At 33.3% G+C, this 27597-nt stretch overlaps 4 protein-coding genes across 5 annotated transcripts; 1 reads left to right on the top strand and 3 right to left on the bottom strand.

Annotated features, from left to right (window-relative positions):
- Window positions 1-272: 272 nt before the first annotated feature.
- Bm2771 (Uncharacterized protein) lies at window positions 273-5265 on the top strand (the record flags this gene model as incomplete). Its single annotated transcript, XM_043073571.1, has 17 exons — window positions 273-316; window positions 446-545; window positions 892-993; window positions 1336-1409; window positions 1498-1612; window positions 1706-1816; window positions 1977-2106; window positions 2241-2398; window positions 2522-2672; window positions 2931-3125; window positions 3224-3460; window positions 3543-3649; window positions 3734-3808; window positions 4046-4295; window positions 4559-4680; window positions 4858-5049; window positions 5167-5265. 17 exons carry the CDS (start codon window positions 273-275, stop codon window positions 5263-5265), a joined length of 2262 nt encoding a protein of 753 aa, XP_042929505.1.
- A 310-nt stretch (window positions 5266-5575) lies between these two features.
- Bma-sym-1 (Uncharacterized protein) lies at window positions 5576-8874 on the bottom strand (the record flags this gene model as incomplete). 2 transcript variants are annotated; one of them, XM_043073569.1, is made up of 10 exons in its annotated part: window positions 5576-5734; window positions 5902-6161; window positions 6288-6467; window positions 6675-6792; window positions 6929-7078; window positions 7215-7316; window positions 7523-7714; window positions 7894-8040; window positions 8198-8476; window positions 8650-8874. In XM_043073569.1, the coding sequence occupies 10 exons, from the start codon at window positions 8872-8874 to the stop codon at window positions 5576-5578; spliced, it is 1812 nt and encodes a 603-aa protein (XP_042929503.1). The 2 variants fall into 2 exon arrangements, with proteins under 2 accessions (XP_042929503.1, XP_042929504.1); XM_043073570.1 differs by lacking the exon at window positions 8650-8874 and having other exon boundaries at window positions 8198-8371.
- A 2151-nt stretch (window positions 8875-11025) lies between these two features.
- On the bottom strand, window positions 11026-16413 carry Bma-let-4 (Uncharacterized protein; the record flags this gene model as incomplete). The annotated part of the gene is made up of 9 exons (XM_001899448.2): window positions 11026-11113; window positions 11236-11448; window positions 11709-12286; window positions 12421-12683; window positions 12825-13026; window positions 13704-13979; window positions 14276-14478; window positions 14758-14884; window positions 15454-16413. The coding sequence occupies 9 exons, from the start codon at window positions 16411-16413 to the stop codon at window positions 11026-11028; spliced, it is 2910 nt and encodes a 969-aa protein (XP_001899483.1).
- A 2501-nt stretch (window positions 16414-18914) lies between these two features.
- On the bottom strand, window positions 18915-24889 carry Bma-egg-6 (Uncharacterized protein; the record flags this gene model as incomplete). Its single annotated transcript, XM_043073568.1, has 15 exons — window positions 18915-19144; window positions 19335-19503; window positions 19719-19964; window positions 20160-20417; window positions 20601-20729; window positions 20839-20975; window positions 21107-21322; window positions 21548-21808; window positions 21909-22002; window positions 22107-22226; window positions 22392-22571; window positions 23125-23302; window positions 23888-23976; window positions 24050-24247; window positions 24674-24889. The coding sequence occupies 15 exons, from the start codon at window positions 24887-24889 to the stop codon at window positions 18915-18917; spliced, it is 2721 nt and encodes a 906-aa protein (XP_042929502.1).
- Between the last annotated feature and the right edge of the window lie 2708 nt (window positions 24890-27597).

The following is a 27597-nucleotide window of genomic DNA, read 5'->3' as shown; positions in this document are numbered from 1 at the left end:
TTTTTTTTTTTCAATTTCTAAATGACAATCAAAAAATTAAAATTCCATTGCTATTCTTACCACCAATCGATTCAAGCTAAACAATATTTTGAATGATCTGTTGCAAGGATTTGTTGGATTAATTAGTGATATAGGTGCTTTCTTTGGCCAGAAAACATAACTGTCATATGTTAGCAGCTTTCTCTCTCTCTCTCTCTCTCTTTTTTTTTTTTTTGCAGCCAACAATCGCGATTACTGGGGGAATAGATGTGGAAAAGATCTGTAAATTACCAATGACAAGTATTATCAAGAATCAAATTATCAAGCATCTTTCAAAGTAATATCTGAATATGTTTTTTTTTTTTTTTTTCATAAGCTTTTCTACTGTTTTGTAAACTTTCCTGAGTATACGTTTTGAAAGAAATGCATTGCACAAAACGATGTGTTACTTTCAACTAAATTTCAGATTTGTTCGCAATATTACAGCCGATCAAATCAGCGTGCAGATTTTGAGTGGTAAAGGAGAACTAAAGAACATCGAATTAAACGAAATAGTCCTAAGTGAAGTTAGTTTTTTTTTTGAGAGAGTATTTTTTATATTTGCTTCATGTATTCGTTCTAAGATATTTTCCCCAAAATACAAAAATAACTTTTTTTTTCTAATATTTGTTTGTTGAATAAATTTAAGGCTTAAACTGATAAAATTATATGAAATATGACAGTAGATACTTATCCAGTAGGATTATCCGTTACACCTTTATCAACCGTAAGCGCTCACTTTCAGCTTCGCATCGATGGTTCCACGTAAAAATTCACATATAGCAGTTCGTTTCATAATATAAAATTCACCTTCAACAAAATATTGTATATTTATATTAATATAAATATATTTACGTATATACCTCTTTTCAGGTACTTGAATTACCAACATGGCTACGAGTTAAGCGAGCAGTTTGCAATAGAATAGCTGTTAAAGTTCCATGGACGAAGTTGAAGTCACAACCAGTTAAACTAGTAACTTTTCGTTTTGCATTTGAAAAATAGAATTGGGCAAAGAAAAAATTTCCATCACTGCGGATGTTTTTAGCTGAAATTGATAAACGAAACCTTTGTAAGTGCAAACTTCGCGAATATCTTAGTCTCAACAGCACTATAAGGGCTAATAGAAAATATACCATGAGCATGAAGATATATCGGCTGTCATGAAATCATAATTCTTTTAAACATTAGATGTTAATTCAGTTATTCTGACCATATTTGAGACGAAACAACTGCATGCAAACTAAAATCTTTCCATTCCAAAAATATTACTTTGAATTATTTCGTCTTTCATTCTACTGTAGTCTCTGTTTTCAGTTTATTGATGAAGTACGGGTAGAGGTCGAGCTTAGTTCAGATGAATTTGTTGACTGTGACTCAAATTCTTTGAGGTATATTTCTTCACCGCCATGATTTGCATACTTAATTTTGAAATAAAATACTCTGAATGATTATTGAAGCTTAAAAATATTATTTCAGTGCTTTTGGAGACTCAACATACGGATTTGCTAATCGAGTTGCTGAATTGATGTCACTTTATGTTAATTCAGTGGAGATTGATTTCGATTCTGGTGTTTTTCGTGGTTCTCTAACGGTATGTTTCTGAATGCTATATTCATTCCCTTAATGATTTTATTCCCACAGTTTTTTTAGTGATGCTGGAGTTTTTTCCATGAAATCTTTTCAGCTCTCGAGACTGGCGGTTGAAAGTAAGAGCCCGACCTGGCAAACAGTCAATGATTTGCGATATACTCGACTTGTAGATACGAATACTAGCAAATTACTTATGTTTAAAATGGTCTATTTTTCGAAACACTTCGTGATATTGTTTAATAATTTTCCATTTTACGATTTATGAAGACCATAAAGTCTTGCCAATTTGCCATTGGTTTAAATGTCTTCACTCTACTGTGTAGCTGTTAGTCAGTACAATGTTTCATAAAACGGTCCTTTCTCAGGTTACATGGCAGTTATTACGTATCGAAGCATCTGCACAAGCTAATTCATCGTGTAATGCTATAAATGCTCCATTAAGATTGATTACTAGCAATGGAAAGAGTAGAATCAGTGTGAAAAAGTCCACTGCTGGTATGAATTTACCGAAATTTACATCTAACAGGCACTAAAACAACATCTAAAGTGGTGTATTACCTTTCACTCTTTGGTTGCATTGCAGTAAGCTGCTTTATTGAGTTAATAGGAAAATTAAAAGTTCTTTTTAGATGGTAGCGTTCTTGGTGGTCGTATACAGTTAATATTAGACGATATTTTGTGGATTGCTACTTTACCGCAAATACGGTCTGCTATCACATTTTACGATCATATCATGAATATAATCAAAGCAGCTTCCAAGAAAGTACCAACGTTATACCACAGAGAGGTTGAACATTTGTATAGGTTTTTTTTGTTTTTTATGTCATTGTCAAGGGCGAAATTCATGTTGTACATCGTACTTCTTTTGCTGTTCCTTCAGTTTTGCAATATTATTCATTTATTATTAAAGTGCATCGAAATAAAACCGCCAGTGGTCAAATCGCCTCCTTCGATTCCGGTTTCAGCCATATTTCGCAATTTCGATTTTAATCGAACATCGTACCATGTTTATGTTGGCAAAATTGATCTTCATCTCTGTGATGATAATCAAACCTCGGATGGTATTGATTTTTTCCGTTTTAGTTTTTATATTTATATGAATTTTCTTTTTTTTTTTTCATTCGAAACTTGTGTCTACATTATTCCGCGTTGTTCAGTAACTTCTAAAATCCAAGTGGTGCAAAGTTTTGACGCATTTAAATTAAATTTTGCTCTTTTTTACATTTTTGTTTGATTTTGGACTTTACATTTCGGTTAATTTAAATCCATCTTCTTTTAGCTTTTTCTTATTAATTTTGTGAACTAAAGCAAGTTTCCAGGTTATCCTGAAGATTGGGATATTATTTGTGGTGCACTACAGGTAACCTTATTGCGCCTGTCCGTTGATTTTTATCCAGCTAACAACGCTATATCTGATCGTAGTGATTGGATTCGATATGATAACGCAAATCATTGTGCTGCCTGGGTCCACAAAATATTACAGTTCCACCTGCGGAAGCTTTGCACTGAATTAGGTTTGGGTTATTAAGTTTTTGATTACAGTCATTTGGCTCACTTTTGTTTCAAATTTTGATTTCCACTTGCGTTTTTACATTTTCATTTTCCTTTGCAGATGCTAGTGCACAATCTCGAATAGTTGATTTGTGGCCAGAGTTAATGTCTCAGAATTGTGTGATACGAATGTATGATATTATTGTCCAGTGTGTGACGGATATGAATTCCAAAAAGGAAACATTGTTTAATCTGTTCATGTCGGATCGTAAATTAAATATCGCAGCACAAGGCGATTGTCCTGTTTTCCATCTCGAGTTTACTTCTTTTTATCACCCAACATGTGAAAATTTCCCAGGCAATAGCTTTTATTCATTTTAATTGAAATGTTTACAGTATTACTATTTAATTAGATGCTGTTTTGACCAACTGATTTTCAGTGCCCTCAAACATCACACATCTTTTACTTGGTCCATTTTTTTTCGTAGTCGATCAAAGAACGATTCGATGGCTCTTATTCATAATCGATGATATTAAATATGCTTTAGTAAGTTTACGATTTATCTCTTATCTTTTTAAATTACACTAATTTTCAAAGTATAGTTTATTCAGACAAAATTATATTTTTCAGCAAATCTCTAGCATAATGCCTGATGGCTCAAAGATACCCAAAACCTATCTGCGCATCAATCTATTTATGCCCAAGGTATATACAAAGAAAATGAATCGATTACTTCATCAGAAATAATGATTTTATCGGTCTTTTTTTTGATCTTTGGTCTGTTGAAGTTGAAAGCTAAAGGAAGACGATTTTTGATAAGTACTTTGCTGTAAAACACAACCAGAAATTTTATCTTTAACAAATTCGTTATTCTATTTTCAATCATTTTTTTTATTTATGTGAAAGTAAAGTAAAGAGTTTTCAAATCAGGTAAAATTCCAGATAATAATACCATTAAAAGACTCGTTTGTATCTGATACGCGTTTCGCACGCAGAATTGTGATAAGCATGAGCACTTTGCTGGCTACTAATTACGAAACAGTTTCCGGTGACGAGTCAAATTCGTTTTTTAAGTCGATTTCATCAAATGTAATTGATTTCATCGACCATGTTGGCCTTCTGGTTAGCAATGAGAAATTGAAAGAATTCATCTTACAGTTGAATCAAAATTCGTGTGAGAATGTTGATGAAGGTAACAACTATTTATTATTTTGTGCTATATGTGTACTATTTGTTATCTTCGCGATTTATCACTTTAAAAATCCCAGTGCAAAGCAACAGTTTTTAGACTTCAGAAAGTCCGCCAATATATATTTTTGTGGTTCCTACTATTTAAGTTGTGCTTGGAGACCAGTTATCCGGTTGGTTGGATCTAAACGATAAGGAATTAATCATTTGTTTATATCGTTTGGAACATGATTTAATTTCTTGATTAACTGCTTCAAACAATTTTAGCGGAGCGGATTTGGATAAATACATCACCGGTTCGAATAAGCACAGATTTCGCAGAAGTATCGAGTACACCTTTGCTTGGTGATGTTGCATTTCATGCGCTTCTTAGTGTTAAACCATTGAAAGTTGGATATTTGACTGTTTTTTTTTTTTTTTTTTTTTTTTTTTTGTGGTTGCATGTTTCTGAAAACTTTCGAGTTTAAATATTTTTATTTCTTTTCCATAAAGTTCATGTTGGTTGTTTAAAACTATAAGAAGAAAAATTTTCGGGAAGAGAAAGAAATGGTACTTTTGCTTTTTAGGTAAGTATGGCACTGCAACCGATGTCGAAGATTCGAATTGCGGTTGATCATTTTCAGTTCCTTCAAATCATGCGTCTAATTTCATATATATCAACTTTTGTGGATCAACTTATTGATGACCAAAAATTTTTCTCTGCTAACCGTAGCAATGGAAATGGCCCGGCAATTGAAATGATTTGCTTCTTGAATGAGGTATATCCATTTTCCTTAATTATGCTCACGTAATTGTCTTCTATTTCAGTTTACACCCATATTTCTAAAGAGAGTTAATATATTAATATATTTTTGAGTGAACTTAACCAGTTCCAGGCTGAACTTAATATTATACTGCCAAATCAGCCAATTCCAACCCCCTACGATCTTAAGGAAACAGTGTTCCAATCATCAGCAACATCTTCAGATGGCTAGTTTTTTTTTTTTTCTCCCAACTGAACTTTTATAGGATTTTTTTGTAAAGTGTGTATAGCGTGTATGCAGTTTTCTTTAATCATGATTATCTTTAATGCCTTATTTAAATTTCAGCACAGTTTTTCTTATTAAGGTTCCATTTTTGATTACACGGATTACAGTGTTTTATTACTTTTGAAGTATAATGGCAACTTGAAGTACAAAAATGAATAAATTTATGGGTTTGGTCTATGATGACAAATTTATTAGCACCTTTTTGATTCGTTCCGTTTCTTGAGCTTTTATAGTTGTAGCATAGGAAATCCGGAAATTACTGTTGTTTACTATCCTGTGTTTGGACTGAATTAACATGACTGTCTGACACAAATTCCACGAATTCCTCTTTATCCTTCGATTCGATACGTATGTAAGGTGGTAATTGACCTCGAATTTTCTCCAAATGTTTGTCTAATCGCGGAAATCGTTCAGCCTAATCAAGATACTTATAATTTCTATTCGAAGAATTGCATAATTTTTGTTGCTTCATGTTTGCTTTAAAATTAATTTTACTCAACTTTCTTCCAAATTCTTGACTCTAATAATTTAGTATTCATTCTGTTAGTGATTTTTCTTAGATTTATTAATTATAACACTCACTTGGATCGCTTTGCTATTGGAACTTTTACCAAGTATAGAAGTGTCTGAAAGTTTTGAATGTGTTGGTAAACGATATCGTAGAAAAGGTGATGTTCGATATCCGGAAGGTCGTTGTGAAAGACGCAAAAACCTTTCAGTGTTGAATTTCTTGCTGTGAACATTATTCAGGTGAATATTTGGAGTTTCGTGAGTTGATGCAGTTGCTGATATTGGAGTTGTTCTTATTTCCAAAGGTAACGTTGAAAATGTTTTATCAGCTTCTGAAACGGTCGAAAATTTTCTGGATGTTTCAGAAACTTTTTGATAGGAAGATTCATGTTTCTCAGAAACACTTCGATTATGGGACAAGTGATATATTTTATAACTTTGTTAATTAAAAAAAATACTTGATGTCGATTTTAAGCAGCATGATGGTGGTTGTGGCACATTGCTGTTTTTGGGGCATATATCCTCCAGATTATTCGTGTAATTTGTTTGACAGATTAAATTGGGCTCCGTTGTAAGATTTATTGCCTCCTTTCCATTCATAACGTGAAAGCCGTCTTGCAGACAAACCATCGGATTTTCTGGATAAAATTAAGAACGAGAATGTTGAGTTTACGTATCATTTATTGTTTAAATCTTCACCTTTTAACCTTTGGAATATACTTGCCGACTGATACAGTATCTTTGGCATGAAATAAACTATAGATTTTTCGGTCCAGTGATTGGTTTTCTAACCAGTTATTAATCCGTTATTTTTACGCCTCTTTAAGACTGTTGATGAAACAAACCTTGTAGTCGAACCATCAGATAATCAGAACCAATAATAGCACTTGGTTCGATAATGTGTATTTTATTGTGCGACAAATCCAAGGTATGCAAATTAGCTAAGTGTGCGAAGCTTAAAGGCTGCAACATAATTGATCCTATTTCAGCAGGTTTTAAAAATGTAGTTCTCGGCATTGTAAAGATTATAGCTATAAAAACGAGATGATTAATAAGCTATAAAAAATAATCTAAATGATACTAAAATTGTGTATATTACCTCGATTGTCCTGATGTTGTTGTTAGCAAGGGATACTTGTCGCAGAAAAGGTGTACCTTGAAACAGGTTTGGTGATATAGATCCCAAACAGTTGTTTCTTAACCACAGTAGAAGTAATGGTGTTGTTGCAAATGCTCCTGGTGCTATATCCTGGAGTATTTTTTCTACCTTCTTGATATCAAATTAAGATAATGAAGTCTTACAACACTAACTCCAAATTTCTGTATCTAAGAGGTCCGGTTAATATTTTTTGCTTCTATTAAGAAAATGTGATTTCATTAGTTACCTTTATTTGATTTCCTTCAAGATTGAGATGTTGTAAATGTTCGAGACCAGAGAACATGTCTCCCGTTATCTTAGTGAAATAATTATAGCTCATATCGATGACCTGAGGCAGGAATTAGTGGACAATCAGCAAACAACTTGACTTTAACATTTTAATTTGTCTAGGGTTTTTGCTTTTTCACAGCCAGTATTTTTGTAGCTTTTTCGCATAGGAAACAATAAGTTCTTGTTGTAGCAAGTACCAATTTTTTTGAAGTTTTAGAACTGGAGTGTTTTTTGAGTTAAATTTTGCAGAAATTAAGGTTTCACCTGGACTTGTTTGAACTGATGCATTACTCCCTGTTCGATGGTTTCTAAATTGTTATTACCCAGATAAAGATAGCGAAGATTCTCGGCTTGTGGCATAAAATCACTTTCAATTGTAGAAATTTTATTTCCGGTGAGTGAGAGAATTGTTAGACTACTTAGATTAGTTAACTGCATGTTGTTCAGTTGTTTAATCTGAATGTAAAGTTTTAAATACCAAAGAAGCACTTCGTAATATTCAACTATTTAGTATCTCAGTTGCACCACAGCATTACTTTATCTAAAGCCTAAAATCAGTTAAAGTCTTTGAACATTTCTGGAGATAACTGGAAAAAATCTTTGGGAAGAGTTAGTATTATCTTTTAGTCGCTTACCTCATTGTATTTCATGTGTAAGCCGATAAGGTTATCCAGACCTCGAAGCGCTTCGGAAGGTACCGCTGACAAGCAGTTATTATCAAGGATTAGGTTTTGCAGAGTGTCTTTCACGTCATTGAATACCGATCCTTCGATATTGCAGATCTGAGTGAATTTCTTTTAGAAAGTTGTGCTCCTTGTTTATTAATCTATTTGCTTAATTCAAAAAAAAAAAAAAAAAAATTCTGAGATCCTGTTTTGAGTGTCTTCAGCTTTATAAGGTTCATTTAAAAAGAAATGACTTAAATTTCATAAATTTCACCTGATTACATTCAAGATTTAAGTCGATCATGCTGGACGTATTCTGGAAAGCAGGTGCTTCGATGTCCCCAATATTGTTGCAGCGTAGACTAAGTACACGTAGAGCGCGCATTCCGACAAGTGAATCGGTTGGAATAGCAGTAAGCTTATTTTTAGAAATTGAAAGCTCAAGCATGACAGATTCCAGACCACGGAATGCTTGCGGGTGCAGCGCACGGATACGATTATTGTCGAGAATCAACTTTTTGATCCGCAAATTCCTGAACGCATTTCGTCCGATCTATGTTGCACAATTTGAATTTTAGTAAGAAAAAAGTGATCAAATTCGAAATTGACGGCTGAGTAGTTCACAAAATCGCATAATCTTAAATTATTTCTAGTCTCCAAACAAACTTATGACTTTAAAATTCCATTTTCTTTTATTTCGAAAAGGTTGATTTTTTAAAATCTCACCTCGACAATGTTAGCTTTTTCAAGTGCTAGTTCGCGTATTTCAGTTGGTGTTTTCTTGAGTTGTTCCACTATAGCTGGTCCATTTTGGCCACTACATCGAATTACGACACCATCAATATAAGCAAAGCAAGAACAAGTTGTCTGATTTTTCAGAAACGTTGGACAAAATGCTAGTGCAGAGCTGACAAATACACAGAAAAATAGAATTATTCGGTAATGCATCATTTTTTCAGAGTTCAAATCAGAAATTAAAATAAATTATCTTGGTGGTTAAGTGCTTGTTAGGTGAAGATTATCCTAAGGATGTGAGGAATCTGTGTGAAAGGACGTGGAAATTAGAATCCAGTACAGTATGTGGATTAATTTAATGGAACTTGGGTTTTCATCCACGTTTTCCTCAAAAGATGTTTATTAGTAGACGAGTAGACTCTGCCTGAGATGAGAACGATTTACATCTGACAATGAGCGGTAAGATGACTGAGGATGTGGTGATGAAGGGACGATGTGGGGCGGGAGTATGCAGAAGAAATAACAGGTACCAGGAAGGTCGCCGCCCTTTTCGCTTCACATATTTCTAGAACTTTTGTGCAATACATTCAAATACTTCTACATCATCAGCCATGTTGTTAGGTCAAGGCCAGTACTCATGGTTGCTTGTTCTTGCCGCAGATTCATCTGTCCGTGCTATTTTGTGAAACAAAATTTTGTACAATAGTACTTCTTTATACACACGATACGTAGTTCAACTGGAAAACAACCTTTTAAATTGTATGTGCATCGTGTTAATCGGTGATGAGTGACACAGTTTTTATCGTATTATAGTAAGTGGGCTTTTTTTTTCATAAGAATCTCACATGATTGATATCAATTTTGGCTCACATTCCTTAAATATTCCTATATTACTTTTATTTGTTAGTTCTTGACTATATAACATTCCAAATCTCAGAAAGAGAATTCGTAGTTCACTGCAATTTAAAACTTTATTTAACAGTAAACTCAGAGAGTAATTATCCGTCTGATAACACAGCATTTTTTGGGCGAAGTGTATTAGTAACACAAATGCTTCAAAAAAGACATGAAGGATTTGTTGTATTATGTTATATCTATGTGTAATTGGGTCTTATCGATTCAAGTTTTATTAGCCTGATTGAGGATTCAGTTTCAGAACTCTGAATTTTAAAAATAGGTGAGGCTAAGGTGAAATCCAATGGAAATCAGCTCAATTCATTTTTAAAATAATATTATACATCTTTAAAGTCAAAGAATAAATTTACATAATGGAAATTGTCTCAGCATATCCTGAAGGGTTAGTGTTTATAAATCACTCGTTACACTCTTGTTCGAATATTTTGACACTGTCATTCCCATATCTCTTCTATCGGGATGAGTGGTCGAATTTCACAATCATGAAGTAGTGTCATACGCTTAGTAATGGATTCTTGACTGTCGTCTTTCCACCACATCGACGTTTACCTCGCACCTTTTATAGCATATGTATTTTGTGATTTCTAGAAGCTATTTCCTAATTAGCAGTACCGTAAACCTTTTCCACTATTTTTGATTATCAATTTGGGTAATTTCTTGCACTTGGTGCTTCAGAGCTAAGATTGAAAGAAAGGACGATTACCTGGAGATGATTTTTATTTCGTTAAAATTTCTTGTTCCCATCGCTTCTTCCGTGTTGCAGTTACCATAAAATTTTTTGCTTTAGATTAAATTACAGATAATTTTTTGAAGCACTGAGGTGCAGAAGTAATAAAAATAATAAAAAGTTTACTAAAAAAATAATTCCCAACTTATTTTCTGTAGTTTATTTTATCCTTATTATTAACTTCTTTCATCTTGTTCATAATTTTCTTTTACTATTGAATGAGGTAATAATTTTTCAAAATGGCATTTCTTTATTTCTGAATAAGAACATGAAATGGGGATAATTCCTTTACTGACAGTTCTGAGAATTTTTTTTTTTTTTTTATCTGAATGAGAATCTGCAAAACTGATAGAAGGGAACTTCATGTTTCTTCCATCTGTTAGATCTTTTTTCTTCATATGCTTTGACTTGAAGTAACAAATTAAAATTAATAATACGTCAGCAGTTTAGGTGAAGTGTTTTTTTGGAATTGAATAAAAGACGAAGAGTAAACAAACGAAACAAAAATCTCGAACCGAAAAGTTACAAAAACGGATTCGATCATAAGATTTTTCGTAAAAATTTTTAACTTGGGGAAAGCATGAGTAGAATGCTGGTTAATAATGCGGATACAAAAAAAAAAAAAAAAAATACATGGAATGTTGACAGAAAAAAGGGACGATTTGAGCACCGGATTTAAGTACTTCTGATCTAAATGATTAATCCTGGATTAGGCTCTCAAACTTCTATTTGTAGTAACCGGCAGTTCCGTACGAAGCAGGAGCATAAATCCATGGTTGTCCATCGTCAAATCGATTTAGTATCGGTGCATTTCTGAAATTCGTAAATGTTACGCTTAGTTGTGGGTTGAATCCGCTGGAAACAGTACTTATTAGTTTGTAGAAAATTTAATGTGATTTACGGAAGAAATAAACTTCGAAATGCTGGAATTCTACCGATTCCGTCTTATTGTTCCGTAGATCATATCGAGCTGAGCAGCAACATAAGCATTAGTACGTGCAGCGCTATCAGTTGTCATCGAGTCATGGCAAGTTTGCAGTCGACGATGTTTCGCAATACATAAACCAATAAGCACGGCAGCCATAACAATGGCTACGGTACTTAAACAAATCAGTATAATCACTGATGGAGCTGTTACACGTTCCAACCTGATAAGAAAAAAAGATGCAGTATTTGCTGAATGAGAACTTATCAATCAACTTGGGCTTTAATTTCACAGGTCTGAATACATTTCAGTAGATGGTTGCTGTTAGCATATAGTTAACATTTTTCTATGAATCTTAAAAATCATTAAGATAAGTGAATTAAAAAGTTGAATTTCGAGTCTAACTTAACAACTTTATTCTATGATTATATTTCAGATATTAAGCTATGTGTAGCTTCAGTGGTTGCGGTGTAAAATACTTACCTTTCTGTATTATCTAGATCAAACAAAATCTCTCCACTTTCCTGCGCTCCCCTCATATTTTCCATAGAATTTTTCCCAGTGTGATCTCTGTCAATCTTTTGTGCTGGAGTAGTGTGGTCAATTTTCTGTACGTGATTGGCAATAACGATACTGGGTGGTAGTGTTTGTTCGTTGGATGTCATGTTATTTGCAGATGTTAGGTCCGTAATTATTGTTATTCCGGGTACAGCTGCATATGCTTCTGACAGTTTTGTGGGGCGTTTCAAGAAAGGTACCGGAAAAGGATGTATTGTGTCAGTGGCATCAAACGGATGTTGATAACTTCTGCCTCCGGTACGCATTTCCTTGTAATTCGACACTTTTTCTTCATATCTTCCCGTGCCGGATTTCCGAGATTTAGGAATTGTGATTACTCGACTTTCCACAGCATTCATCAGTTGCTCAGTGCTGAACATTTCTGATGACTGTAGAGGTAAATTGGGTTGTATGTTTACAGATGCATTAACAGGTCTTACTGGAATCACTTCATTTGTACGGGTCTTTTCTTGTTCGCGAACACTAGTTTCTGGTTTGTTTGCCTTAAATTATAAAGTGTATTTTGACTTTTACAAATAAATTTAAGGAAAATCGTTCCATAAACACTTTTTCTTCTGTGTATGTTCAAAGTTTCAACGAATTTTGAAAAGTCTGAAATAATTGAAATAAGACGAACTTCATTATCGATGCTGGATAGTGGACGAATGATTGGTGGAGATTTAGTTAGCAAAAGCTCTTCATGTTTAAAATTGCCATCTTTTCCATTATTCATTATAAAATAGGTGGAAGTCGGTGGCGTATATGTAGCATCAGTTATGCCAACGCTATTTGGGTTAGGATTCTTATGTAGTCCACAGATGACGTCTTCACTGCTTGCTATGTAGATTCCTACACCTTGCTGTAGCATATGCACTCCTTCCGAACAAACCAAAGGATTTTCTACAATTAAATTTTATTGACCTCATTTTACTTTTTATCAAAAGAGTATATACCATTTTGCAGTGAATTCTTATCAAATAGTTTCAACTTAATTAAAAGTATGTAAACTGTCTACTAAATCCAGCAACTGTAAGTACTAACCTTGTAAAAGTACTACTTTCACTTGTCTTCTAAATGCTTCGTAGGGTGTACGTTCCAATTTATTACCGCTTAGATCGATAAGAAATAGATTAATTTGAGCCAGAAATGTTGAAGGTGGTATATCTACCAGTTTATTATTACTTAAGTCAAGCATTGCCAAACCTTGATTGGAATAAAAACTATTTTGATCGATGGAGTGGATCTGAAAATACTTATTTACCAGGTTTTTTTTTTTGTTAGACTATGTGCTATTCATTAGCCTCATTATTATTTGGAAAGATATTTCTGAACGATGAAGATATACAGAAACTTGTTGTAACCTTTTGGATTCTGATGTTCATTCTTACAAACTGTAAATCCCCTCCTTTCTGAAGACAATTTTAGTGTATAAAAAATTTTTTTTCTGGATATCAGGTAATTATGTAAAAAAAGAAAATTTTGAAAACTGGGTTTTTGGCACATGGATTACCTGCATTACTTAATACCGTCAACTGTTCGTTTGGTCATCGTAGAAAGGAATTCAACATGTTTTTTGTTTTCAGTTCCTTGAAATTTGTAATTACGGGTTCAGAATCTTTTTCTTTCTTTTTTTTTTTTTTGAAAACAAATCAAAAAAGATCTTGACATGGATTGAAATCGGACATTTACCGGTATATGTAAATTATTTTGACATGTATGTCAAAATGTTGTCTTTTTCCTCGATTTTTTTCTCAGTGGGTTAAAATCAAATAAGACTGAGAAGCAGTGTACTTCATAGTGGAATTCTGACTTGAGTTGTGATAATGTAACACCTATAAGCAACTAATGACCAATAACTATTATAATTTTTTTTAATGAAGAATAACTAATATAATTTTTGTCTTAGTGTAGAAAACAAACCCGGTTATCCTTAAGAGCCAATTGTTGCAATTTAGTTAATCCATCAAACATTCCTTCTTGAAGTTTCTCGAGACGGTTTGAATTCAAAATTAGGATAACCACTGAGCTATTTATGAAACTACCCGGTCTTATTTTCTCGATATGATTTTCACCTAGGTATAGTTGTCGTAAATTTTTCAAATTTGAAAATGAATTTTCCTGTAGTTCAGCCAGGTGGTTTCCAGTCAAGTCAAGCATTTCGAGCTGTTCGAATGAACCGAAAAGGTGTGGCGAGATCTGAAACCAGATTTAAATCAATCTTTTGTTTTCGAAAATAATTTCAAATTATTCCATTTGATATATTTGCTGAACCAAAAAATTAATATTAGATAACAGTGAAAGATAATATTGCGGATACTTAAAATTCATTCATTACTGCCTAGACTAATTAAAAATACATTCTAAAGAGTGTTAAGGAGAAGAGAGGAAGGGAAGGTGGAAAAATAGTGTTTTGTAATTGCTGTGTGTGATTCAAAATTTATAAACGGTAACTGAAAATGAAAGGCGAAAAAGTAAAGGAACTAATAACTGACATTAGTAATTCGATTTCGGGTCAAGTAGAGGTATCGCAAGTTGGGTACATTGAGGAATGCTCGATTATGAATGGTTGTGATTTGATTTGATGCCAAATTCAGCAAATTAATTAATGGTAAGTTCATAAATGACAGTGCTTCCAGTGCGCTGATGTTGTTGTTGTGCAAGTGCAATGCCATTAATTGTTTGAATCCTCGAACTGCTATAAATAAAAAACGGGAACTTTTCTGTAGTTGTCCAAAATTTGGATGGAAATTTTAGCCAACTTTTCATTATTAAATTTAGTAAATAAATAAATTCCACTTAGTAACACATATTTCTAGCAACTTTGGTAAAATAACAAACAGGCGAATATTTGATGAATTGAATGAACAAAGAGATTTGAAGAATCAGCATGTTTAATAACTTCCAGTTTGACTGTGATGCATAGGACGCAAGTTGAAGCTAATTCCAGACAGTAATTATAACACGAGAAGTTTACCTGACGCTGGCACTTTCTTCAAACAATTCCTGCCAAGGTTAATCGTCTGTATACTATGTTTAACACCATCAAATGCGCTCTTATGTATCTGGCATATACGATTGTTCGCTAAGCTAATATCGTATAGCTGCAAATTATTTTTCCTTTTTTCTTTCATATATTGAAAAAAATATTTTTCAGTATAGTTCACATATTCAATATATTTCATATATTGTGACTATTTTGACATGAATTTTCTTGTGTTGAAGGAAGAAATATATAAATTTTGACTCTTAGATCAATTTTCTTAAAGTTTTTATAGAGACAGATCGGTAATTCTCTCCATTTGGTCCATTTCTTATATTCTTCAACTCGATTGATGGAACTCATATAGCTGTGATGATAATAGTGATATAGTTGTAATAGCATAGCAATGGTAGGTCGATCAACCAGTTAAACGTGTATAGAAAATGTCATTTTTTTTCATAATACATTTGGTTTCAGTTAAATAACTGTTAGGAGAACTTTCAACTTTAAATCGTAAGAACTTAAGATAAAGTGAAAAAGAATTATGCATGTTAAAGGTGTACTTATCTTTCAGGATTTTAGCTGTAGAATACGTTATCTGTATCGTTCAGATATAAGCACGTTGCTTCCTTCTTTGGAATTTGTAAGAGAGGTAATATGTTGTATTAAGTATAATAATTAAAGATGAACCTTTGATAATGGTGGAAGGGCATGCTCCGCTTCAATGTCACCAATTGAATTGTTGGACAAGTTGAGCCGTAAAAGTGCTGATAGTGGTGTTAGTGCTTTAGATGGTAACTGTGTTAAATTGTTATGATGTAATATAAGTTCCTGTAAAATATCGTTCATTCCCAGGAAGCTGTTTTCATCGATATCTACAATACTGTTGTATGACAAATCCAGTTTCTTGATGAATAATCCGGAAAAAAATCCAGCAGGAATATGTTTCAACCCACAATTTTGCATTTCTAACTGTTGAATCAAACCCAAGTTGATTTGATTAGCTTTCAACATGTAGACAACTTGGGATCCATCAGTATGTGAGCATTTCAGGATTATACCGTTCTGCGAATCATCACAACGACATAGCGATTTGATAATTTCAGGACAAGCCAGTGAAGTTTGCATAATGCTAACAAATAGGACAAAAGTTTCAATAAATTGAGTAATTGTATCACTTTTCACCAACCATTGTCTTTTCTTGTATCCCGTAAATTTTCGTCGTTGTCGTCGTCGTTCATTTTCACAAATTCTGATTCTACGCCATTCTTGCGTGCTATCTACACTTTTGTCATCGTTGTGGTAGCTTTTATTACTGTTGTCTTCATCACAAATACCACGAACGTCATCAATTTCGTTGTCGTAGCACATTTCCATTGCTGCATTATATCTACTACTATTTATTCCCATGCCTTTTTCCTCTATGCTGTAGTTACAAGTCCCGCTTCCTTCTTCGTGATTATCGGAATAGGTGTTGGCGCACGTTACAAACGGCCATGTTTCTACACGCTGTCTACACGGGTGTAAAGCTGTAACATTACTGCATGTTAATTTCGGTGTCGAAGTGACTTTGGTGGGTTGTGAGATAAGTTGTTCTTCCGAAATAGAATATCGAGGAGTAATTTGAGAATTCGGGTAAGGAAGAGACATATGTTTCACCAATATTAGTACATGTGCTAGTGGTAATGACAGGAATACACAATAGCAGTTGCAGTAATAGTAGCAGCAGTTACGGATAAATAATAGTTGTGTTATTTGTGTGATATATCTGTGATGACGATCGGAGTGGATAGAGGTTGAGTGGCTCGAAAATTGTCAGATACAGATAATGGTCGCTGATTGGAAAGGGAGGGGTCGTTGTTAAATTCTCATGCCCAGTCGGCACCTGTAGACACCGGAGAGCAGCTCAGCATACCAAATGGTTAGATGGAAACGGAGCGGGGGGGACCTTTCTCATCTCGATCGGCCAAATTCATGCGCAAGCAAGGTCGACGATGAATGGATGCATCTTACTAGCCATCTCCCTACCCTCCTACCACACCTTTCATCCGTTCCTTCTCCCTCTTATGCACCGTTATCTCCCTTCTTCCCTGTAACAAAATCAAAGACACTCCTAATTTCCCTTTTTAGGTCGTCAAACAGTTCAACTACTTGTCAGCTCTTTCCGTCCCTTTTGAAATTGATCTCTGTGAATGAAGCATTAATCATAAAAAAAGTCTGCAACATTCACTTACAACACATTCCGGTTTTAATATCCATAAAGTTTATTGAAGCGTGTCGCATTTGTATTAGGCGGTCACTCTTATAGAGAAGGTCACGCTTACAATGTTTTTATATATGCACCTGTAGGTCTCCTCGGTAATGTACGGCAGAAAATCCAATTGCAGTATCTCTCGAATTCTCTAATGGTAGTTTTTTTTTTGGTGAAGTTTTTGGACTTGGAATTAGGAAGATTTTGAAAAGTTCTAATTGCAAAAAAAAAATTGTTAACTTTGAAAGCAGGAAACGGTCAAGTCTTTTTCTAATAAGCTAACTTTGAAGTTTAAACATCCATATTCATTACCAGTTGACAGAAACTGTTTACTTTTTTGAGGCGAGAAATTATTTTTAATTAAATACAAAAAATCAAAAAGGAAAATGAAAAGGATTGTATAAAATAAAGTTTAAAAAATAGAGGAGAAATAAACATGGATATTTATTTTTACTCCTTTCATGACAACGATTTCAGCTGAGGTTTTAGACTCACTGAATATTGAATTTTCATTGCATAGTTCTTAAACTCCAAAGTTTATTCAAAGAATTGAAAAAATAATTTCCTTCCTCTGCTCTTTTTGATAGCTATGGTTGTTGTATTGTTATCCTGGATTCGTGCTATGGGAAAAAGTTATTTGACAGTATTATTTTCCCCAAAATTGGCAAGAAATAAAAAATTGCGTTTATGGAGCGTCTCTTGTCAAGGTCATGAGTTCCGGATTACTTACCATTTTTAAGCACTGTGATGAGTGGCTTGAAGTTATGTTAATCTTTTGGTATTTCATAGCAAAACGTCTGCCAAACTTGGCATACGTACGAAGTATCATTCAAAATTAGGTCTTTCAGATCTTTTTCCATACTTTTCAAGCAATTTTGATTCAAGTGGAACCTGTGGTGGTTCACTAATATTAGTTCAAATGAAAGAAAAGGGAATTACACTTCGTATCAAAACTGTGTACTTTATGATTGTTTCTTGATTACAGATATGATTGTTTTAACTGAAAATAGACCGAATCGAGCTGATATGATCAGTCATTTCGGGATTTTTGAATTTGTGGCACTAAACGTCTTCGAATTCCAAAAACTGTTACGTCGTGTTTATCGCAATGCCAAACCATATAATTTCCTTTCTTTTTTTTGTTACCCATTGCATGCGTTAAAAAATTTTAGTATCTTGTCATGTTATACAAGTTGGGAAATACGGCAAACACTTACTGATGTGTGCATCCATATCAAGGTTTCTATGTTTAGTGCCACGTTGTGACAGTTTTCAGTTTCCCACCCACTTGGAATTTGTAACTTTAAGAGCCAGACAATTCAGCATAGTACTGAAAGCTTTACAAAAATGAATTTAAAAATTTGTAACAGCATTAATTGAAGAATTCTTTCTGAATCTTTTGTAATCACTGAGAATCATGATTTCATAAACAGAGTGGGATCAACAAGAATGAAATTATAAGTTTTACCAAGATTTGAAACTATTTTCCCTCAGAAGAACCACTTGTGATTCCGAAGAGTAATGTGGATCTCGTATGCTGAATTTGTTTAACTAGGGTAGCAAAAATAGTGCTAGTGTATTCTCTGAATGTAAGCTGAAGAGGGAATAAAGAAATGACTTAATTTACAGTTGCAAAACAAACAAAGAATAGTGTACAGTGGAACAAGATTTACAAAAACAAAAGCATAGACTAGAGTACAGTTAAAAAGGGCACTAAATTAACTTTTGCACAAAATTTACATATTTTGATACAAAGTTGAATACATAACAAATGATTACACGTTTCGTTTTTTAAAATAAAAATGCCAATCAATTGCTACCGTAATGCAACATTTAGAAACAGAAGTAAGGACTAGTGATGACTCTCTCTATCATAAAATAAATTAATTTAAAATTCAATTCATTTATAAATTTTGGACATGTGAGAGCTTCCTGAAAGGTATTTATGATGTTTTGTAAAAGGAGTATCTATCTTTGATCCACTTGTGACTGACTGTTGTGTTTGTGGCATTTGACTTGGATTTACTAAAGAATCTTCATCGATGTTTAGTTCTGGATCTCCCAGGCGTTTTTTTTTCATATATACACATATTAAACTCAAGACTGCTATAGAAATTGCTCCAACAAAACCTGAAATTATGTTTTGTTTGGAGGGGAGAATTTTAAATTAATTTTTAAGTCAGTTAAACATCTAACATTTTTGCTTATTTTTTTTATGTCTTTGAACTAAAATCATGTATAAAGAGATTTGCCTACAGTCTCTACTGCTATCGATTACTTTTTCATACAGTGGAAGAATTTAAGTTGTCTTGGAACAAACCAAGTAATAAAGCAGTGTAATATTGGACCCGAACCAATTTCTCAGCTCGTTGTTTAGTTTGGGTAAGATCGTTAGTCACTTCATTGATATCGTATGGAATGAAGGTAGGTTTTATTGGACGTTTAAATGTCGGCAAATTGTGTAGTATTTCTTCCACTGTTTTATTAGCCTTGAAAATGAAACTACGATTAGCAATGCTGTTATGAAGCAAAATGATATAAAGGTTATCAATTGCTGGGATTGATTCAGGAATTATCGACTAATAATTGAGAATGGTCTTAATGGAGTTTATCAATTCTGTTAAAATAATTTATGTTACTGAACAGGTTTCAGACTGATTTCATAATTAAGCTATTTAGCTTAATAATTACCATAGAAACTTACATGGGTTGACAACGCAGCAATTAATCTGTGTCCATCTGTGAGAAGATGCTGTTGAAGTTCACTGGGAAGGAGTGTAAAATCGGGTACTTCGCCGCGGAATAGGGCATCAAGCACCGGTTTTGGTATCTTACTGATATTATAACCAGTTGGCAGCATTCTCATTACTTCGATTATTGTTGATGGTAAACCTCTGGATTTTTCCGTTGACAAGTTTTTAAACTGGTTTGGAATACTGCTCATAGCCACCTGTATCTTGAAATTTTTGAAAAGAACTAACGGGATTTAGTTTCTTTAGATTTGAAAAATGCACGGAAAAATACCCTCATACTGTTTATGATAAGCATAAAATTAACCAGTTGTATAAGACTTGTTAATGACCAAAAAAGCGATGGGAAATATTCTTAACTGTTTGAGTTTTGGCAGCAGGCATATAATTCTCACCCGTATACTTTGTGTTTGTCGTCGGTCAGGTTGTGGTATAGCGGTTGCTTGTATTACATGGGTTGTAAATGACTGCGGTAGCGTTTCCGATGGTGCTAAATTACGGGATTCAGCGATCACAAGTCCTCCTCGTTTAGCCGTCTCTGCTGCTGCATACATACGTTTGAAGTATTCCTTTGTAACTTTGTCCAAAGTTTCCGGAAGTAAGCCCGGAATTTGTCCACCTCGCAAGACATGTGTAATTACGCCTGGTGGAAGCTAAAAATTTTACATCCTTTTGTCTTGAAATACTTTTTTCACTTCGTTATCCAGTCCTAAATTCACAAATGAAATCTTGAATATGCTATTACTTGATAAATTATGATCGCGAAAAATGCTGTAGTAAAATGCGAATTTGAAAATAAGAATTACATTTTCATTCATCCGTAGAAAAATATTCACCTTGCTTATGTCGACATCGCCCATGCCGGGTATGTTAACAACAAGATTCGGAATAGTTTGGATAAATTGTTCAATATCCACTGATGCCGGTTGTTTCCCAGTTGTGACAGGAATGAGTGGTGAAGAAAGCTAAAAACTTTTTACTGCGAAATGCAGAACTTTGACTCATATCAATCTAATGTATATTAGGTCTTATTAATAGCGTTTAAAGTAATTCTAGGTAAGGTAAAAAGTTCACTTGTTCAATAACACTGTTAAATTTTCGAACATCGATAGTGCGTTCCTCATTTGCTTTGGGTAAGTAATTGATACCAGGGATATTTTGGATTGAAGGTATAGCTTCAGTGAGAGCACCAATAATCGGTTGCGTAAGTGCTAAATTGGGAAGCAAATCATAAGTTGCAGAAGGTAAATTTATAATTTGCTCATGTTATTACCAAAGTTTATTGTAAAAAATTTAATGCATACTAGCATTGTTCCTCAAAGTTCTTTTCAATTTTACTTACCTACATCACGTTGGCCATTCTCATAAAAATTATTCCTTGCTTTGTCCATTGTTTCATTGGCTTTCGCAATCATCAGTTCTTTCAGTCGAACACCGGTGTATTTTTCCGGTCCAGCACACAGTACCTCAGTTTGATAGGGTAAAAAAGTTCGTACCTGATTTGCCACCAAATAGTTAACCAACCAATTCAGTTTTTCATCACAGTGAAGTGGATTGTCTTAAATTTACCTCCGGTAGAAAATATTAAGAGAAAGATTTTTTTTAAATAACTAGGAAATTTCCCAATTTATGAAAATATAAGTTTCGATTTGAGTCTGAAAAGTTATTATTATTTATTTATTATTATGATTATTATTTATTATTTATTACTATTTATATGTATTTATTTTTGTTACTATTTTATTATTATTATTATTAATAATTGCCATTATATTAAACATACCATTTAGCAAAATGTTTGCTATTTTTTCTTTGAAGGTATCTTGTTCTATTGTTTTGATAAGATTAGATGACAGATCAAGCCAGAATATATCTTTAAGGGGTGTGAAGACATTCTTTTCAATTGTTTGGATACTATTATGCGCCAGATCAAGGGTTGTTATCTTTGAAACTGATGTAAATGTTGCATTTTCCAATACAGTAAGGGAATTATTTCGTAAATTAAGTTGTTGAAGATTTCGCATCCCATCAAGCATTACTCGTTCTGAAAAAGAAGTTCATCGATTTACTCTTAACATTGATAATAGAAAACAAAGCTGTGCCTCCCGATATCTTCAGATGATCCTCTAAATGCTATTTCTTACCGATCTTCTTGATATCATTATTAGCTAAGTTAAGGACGACGAGTTCATCCAGTGAGTCGAAACTGTTCCGTGACATCGTTGTAATTTTGTTGTTCTACAAAAGCGACTTTAATTAGCTGTCATTACGATGTTATTCCACTGTGGTAAACGTAATCCACGAAATCTTAAAAAACTACTTTTTAGAAATAATTAATGAACCTGTAAGCTGATGAGTTGAAGCTTTCTGTTGGAACTAAATGCAAGCGTTTCTATCCTTGAGATTTTATTGTGCCTGAGATGAATTTGTCGCAGATTAGATAATTCTTTTAATGATGGTACCTGAAATATCAATGGAGTTGCTGCTTATAAATTTCATTCTATTTTATTGAGTATAATGGAAATGTTGGTAATGCATAAATTCACATATCAAGTTCCAAACTTTCAATTTTTCTGTTAAAATCATTTTTTTACTCACATGCATATCTGCATCAAGTGAAACTTGACCTTAGTGAGCATATTTTCAGACAGATCTAAAACTTCAAGATTTTTGAAGACTTGAAAAAGACGTTCCGTTTGAATAGAAGAAATTAGATTATTCCTTAAATAAAGATGTTCCAAAAGTGGTACATTCATGAATGCCATCGGTGCTATGTAATTTATTTGGTTGTTATTTATTCGTAGTTCCTGAAAAGGAAATAAGCAATAGTTAAGCTGAATTTAGGTCTAGTTCATGGAAAATAAGACCAGTAATAATAATGCAGAAACACATATGTCTTTTTGTTTCTTTTCTTCTTTATTTGACATAAGGCAATTACTTATATAAAATATTCATTTGGAAATTTCAAAACCCGCTCATTTTTCATTTTAGTTGAACAAATTAGGGTGATCAACTGGTATTTTATGATGGGTAAGTATGTATTGACCTCATTCCTTTTTCGTTCTTTCAGTTTTCAAATGCTGGCAAATGTATTATTAAAAAAATGCATTTTATAGGATTCCTTTTGGAGTGGTCTTCAAATTCTAAAATTTCCGAAATACTTTTGTGACAGAAATGCTCATAAATCAATTGCAGAGTATTTTTTATATATATCATTGAAGAGAATGAAAGATCATGCTCTCAATAGAAGTCGATTAATTGCTTTATATGTTATTAGTAGAATCCCATCCTCAAAATAGAGAGGAACTAGCTATTTCAAGTGTTTTAAAGACAATACCAATTTGAGTTATGATATTTTACCTTAAGTAATGGTAGATTCATAAGTTCAAAGTTAGCAATTTTCTTTATAGCGTTATGGGATAAATCCAAATACATTAGCCGGATACAATTCCTTAGGTTCTGTGCTGGTATATCACTGAGACAGTTGTCACTCAAATCCAGTAATTCCAGTATGTTCTTGATATCGAATAATGAATTACTAAAGTATTCACTGTGATTATCCCCTAAACAACTCCAGCAAATATCAAGGCTTTTGTTATCTGTATTTATACTCAGTTTATTACATCAATCGTTGAAGAAAACGAAAAAAAATGCGGAAAGAGGAGAGGGATAGGTCGGGATTGAAGGAACTAAAGATTATGGACTCACAAAAATCCTCTCTACACCCCTAATTTTCTTCTATTAGTAGTTGACTTCCAATTTCCATCTCGTTATTCGCCTTGTTGTTACTGGTCAATATATTCTTAAATAAAATTAGTTCAAGGCCATCTATATCTCATTTGCCGCAACTTTAATAGATAATATTATCATCAGCCATATCATATACTCATTAAAATTAACCTAGTCCATAAAAACTCATCCTACATAATGCTGTAGTCGATTTTACGAAAACCTGTTCCTAAACTGGTTTTCATCATAAATTCCAAAATAAGGTCGGTTAAAAAAGGGTACTCGTTGAGAACTTATAATTTTATGAGCCCAAAAAATATGTGCTAATATAACAACTACCATTCACTATAAATATGACCACTAATGTGAGAAAAATAAAAAAATTGGAACTAACCTCGAGAGTGAGCAAATTTTGTTTCCCTTAAGGAGTAAATGTCGTAGATTTTTGGTACTTTTGAATACATTATCTGGTAAATCTGTTAACTGAAACTTTTTTTTTTTTTAATTTCGAAATTTCTAACCAAATTGCCGTGAATATTTTTGAACTATAGTCTACCTGATTATAATTGAGATTGAGCGAAATTAACTTTGGCAAGGAACTAAGCACTGTCGCAGTTGTGAGCATATTTTCGGTAATTGTTAAATGTTCCAAATTATCTGCTAATTTGGCGAACGTTGTATCCGTAATTTTCTTGATACCACACGAGATCAACTGAAGAGACCGTATACTGGCTAATGGCAATTCTTCGAGCACCTGAATTGGAAATTTTAAATTTATAGAGTAGGAAGAGTTCATCGTTGTATTGATGTATCTGGAATTTTATTTTATGAAAAACAAAGTGTAGTATTTTAGTTCACTATTCTAACTCACCTCAAGTTATGTTTTCTTTTCTTTTTCTAAAATTTTAAGTCTGAAGGATAGTTACTTGCTTAAAAATAGTTTGTATGAAAATGCATAAAGAGACGAGTGTAATTTTTTTCGACTTTTTGAACTTTTCCTAAATTCTGAGTTCTATCCGAGTTTTACTGAATAATTCATAACAAACTTTAGAAACCAGAAGTTTTTATGAAAGCTGAAATGTTGATTTTTAAAGCCTATGATACGACTGAATTTTTGATTTTTCTGAATATTAAGAGAAATGGTTTTTTATATTCTAAAACAAGTCTAGAAAGAGCTCACCGGCCATGAAGTATTAGTAATCGTAAGCCTTTGCACTTGCCGTCTACCTAGTGATTGTATAATATCGGAAAGGGAGGTGTTGGTAGGACCTTTACAACTGATATAATAACCATCAGATTTATCATCACAAGTGCATGAATGAAGGCTTGGGCAGAATGCTATCACGTAATTTGCGCAAATGGTCAGCAGTACTAACTTTGGTGGAGAAATAATCATATCAGTTTGAAATAGAAACTTTAAAAAAAGTCAATATTGAGGTACAAGAAATTGAACTGTCGGTCGTTGCCACACTACCATATGGTCAATTCCAAATAAGTTATCATCTTACTGCAATTGTTCGATAGATTAATAAAGTTCTTAGTCGAGCCATTTCGAAAAATAGATGAAACAGAAGAATTAGGTAACATGGATTATACCGTTAAATAGTAATATAATTCGTGGGATCAAGAATCCAGAAGATCCTTCACATAATAAGCGCGCCTGAGTAGCACAGAATTCCAGAATTTTCGATACAGATATTTCCAAATGATATAATGACTGGAAAATTGATTTAAAAGTGATACTGAAACTCCTTTGTCGCTATTTCGACCTTCAAAATTTATCTAAAATAAAAGAAAAGAATAATTGCATCGCATGGTATGCAACCCACTTCTGTTGACAGGAAAGGTGTATTCCAGTGACACAGATTATACATTTTTCAGTACTGCTCATTTTGCATATTTGTTCATATTTAAATGCATCTTGCTTCAGGTATGCATAACTTAGTTAATACTTAAACTGAAGGAAGTTAAGGAAGTTAGTACAGCAAGCATTCGCGGTAGCAATCAAGTTCGGTTTGAGGTATTACCTGTATTATTCCAGAGATATGAACGAGTTGTGCTTGCTTTAATTTCTTGACGAATAACTGAAGAGAAAAGTTATTAAATTCCAACAAATTTCATGTTATATTGCTAAAAAATTTTTGTCAGGTATGACGTCATCAGTAGCTGATAGGATCTGGAACAGATGGAATTGAAATGTATTGATGTTGTGGATAGAGCAACAGGGTTAAAAATGATTTTAATTTTCGAAAATTGTATTTGTGCTGTCTGAGATTTCTGTGTGATGTCTGACAGTGAATTTGAAATCACTTCTCAAGACGAATCAAGAATGCAGAAAATTTATAGATAAGAATTCAGAACTGTGAGGATGTTACTTTTCTAGCTAATGCTATATAAATAAATAAGGTAAGCAAAGCTCAAAGAAAGAGGTAGATGGAAGTCAGTGGGTTCGGTACTCAGTACCTGTTGTCAGAGTAAGTACCCGTTACTAGTTCTTTGTGAGAAGGGACTCGATAATTTAGGTCACCGGGTCAGCTCCCTCCCTTATTGGCTCCCAACGACCGCAGAGGTATTAATCGCCTTTAGCCATGTCAATAACCTACTCTCCTTCTTCCCCCTTTCGACGCATGCATCTGATACTATAATAACTGTTCTGATTCTTGCGTATAAACCCATTTCTCCGCCCAATCGTTTTGACGTTTGTTGTATCGGATTGTCAAGTGCGGAAGCTGTTCATTGCTACTTTACTAAGATTATGCAAAAATACTGTTAAGTGGGCAGTGATAGATCATTTTACAATTTTGCAAAAGTTAATCTAATTTTAAATTGTAGATAAACAAACACATAGAAAGATTAAGTTTACCGATGCGAAACATTTTAACAATCTGCTGTTCTACTATCTACTGTTGACACTAAAGGTTGAAATGTATTCACTTCTTTTATGTGTGCACACGGGGAAGAGGATTTTCGGGATGGTATCCATCATTTGGTCAGGTCATATTTGTGACACCAATTTTTGGTTTGTGTCCTACTTTTGCCTTTCTTTTCTTCGTTTATTTTCCACATGGACACTTAACCTCAGAAATGGTAGTTTTATATAACAAATAATCAATGCAAGACAAATGGACAGAGTAATTGCTGTCAATGCTTACTTCCTGATATCATCACAGATCAAATTCATTACCACAGTTTTTGAAAAGAATATTAGTGTGATCGTGTCTGCACTTCACACACTTTTATTCTACAACATTTTTAACGGTCGTTATGCAAACCACTCTACAAACCTGTCAACTTATGTCACCCTTATTCATAATCAACTGCTCTAGAAAAGTTTACTTTCACATTTAGACATGTTCTCCACTTACTAGCCTTATATCTGGACAATAAAATTGTACCGTATGTAGTCCGATTGTAAATACTGGCTGTTACGAAAAAATTGTCACTTCAAAGGAGTTTTACCAATCCTTTGAGAAAAAAAGGGAGTCAAAATTCATATTTTAAATGTTTAAATGACTTTATTTTCTGCATTATTTTATTCCATATTAATTTTTTTCTTATTCGTTTGTTTCAATTCAGCTAAAGAAGTATAAAAATAACTGCGTAGTAGTAAAGTGAGAACGATAACTTTTAAAAAGCGTGCTCAGTGATATTTGAATTTACAAATTCATGTACAACATAGGACGGAAGTGATATCAGTCAAAAAATTAATTTCTACATTTTCTTTGAAATCTTTCAGTTAATGGCTTCGTGAAAATTGCAGTAATATTCATTTTCAAAATTGTTACATTTTATGCAGATATTTCGATGTGTAATAATAGTGAATTTTATGAGAATTGTGGCTGGAGTTTTCTTTTTTCAAGTATCTTATCGTTTTATTCCTTTTTTACCATGAGTAGTCCTTATAAAATTTAGATGGAATGAATGATCATCAGATACGGTTAAGTTGAACGAGCAGTACTCAAAGTAATCGTTTAGCTTCCTTTTATTATATGTTAAACTAAAAGTAGCGCTATTCCGCTGACCTAAGCAGTATCGAGCACTATCAAAACTGAAGTGAAGATTGAAAGAACTTGTAATTCAAGTTTTTAAACTTTGCAGATCATT

Source organism: Brugia malayi, assembly GCF_000002995.4.
Source record: "Brugia malayi strain FR3 genome assembly, contig: Bm_v4_ChrX_scaffold_001, whole genome shotgun sequence".
In the NCBI taxonomy this organism is placed as follows: domain Eukaryota; kingdom Metazoa; phylum Nematoda; class Chromadorea; order Rhabditida; family Onchocercidae; genus Brugia; species Brugia malayi.
This window is presented reverse-complemented; position numbering and strand designations above follow the sequence as displayed.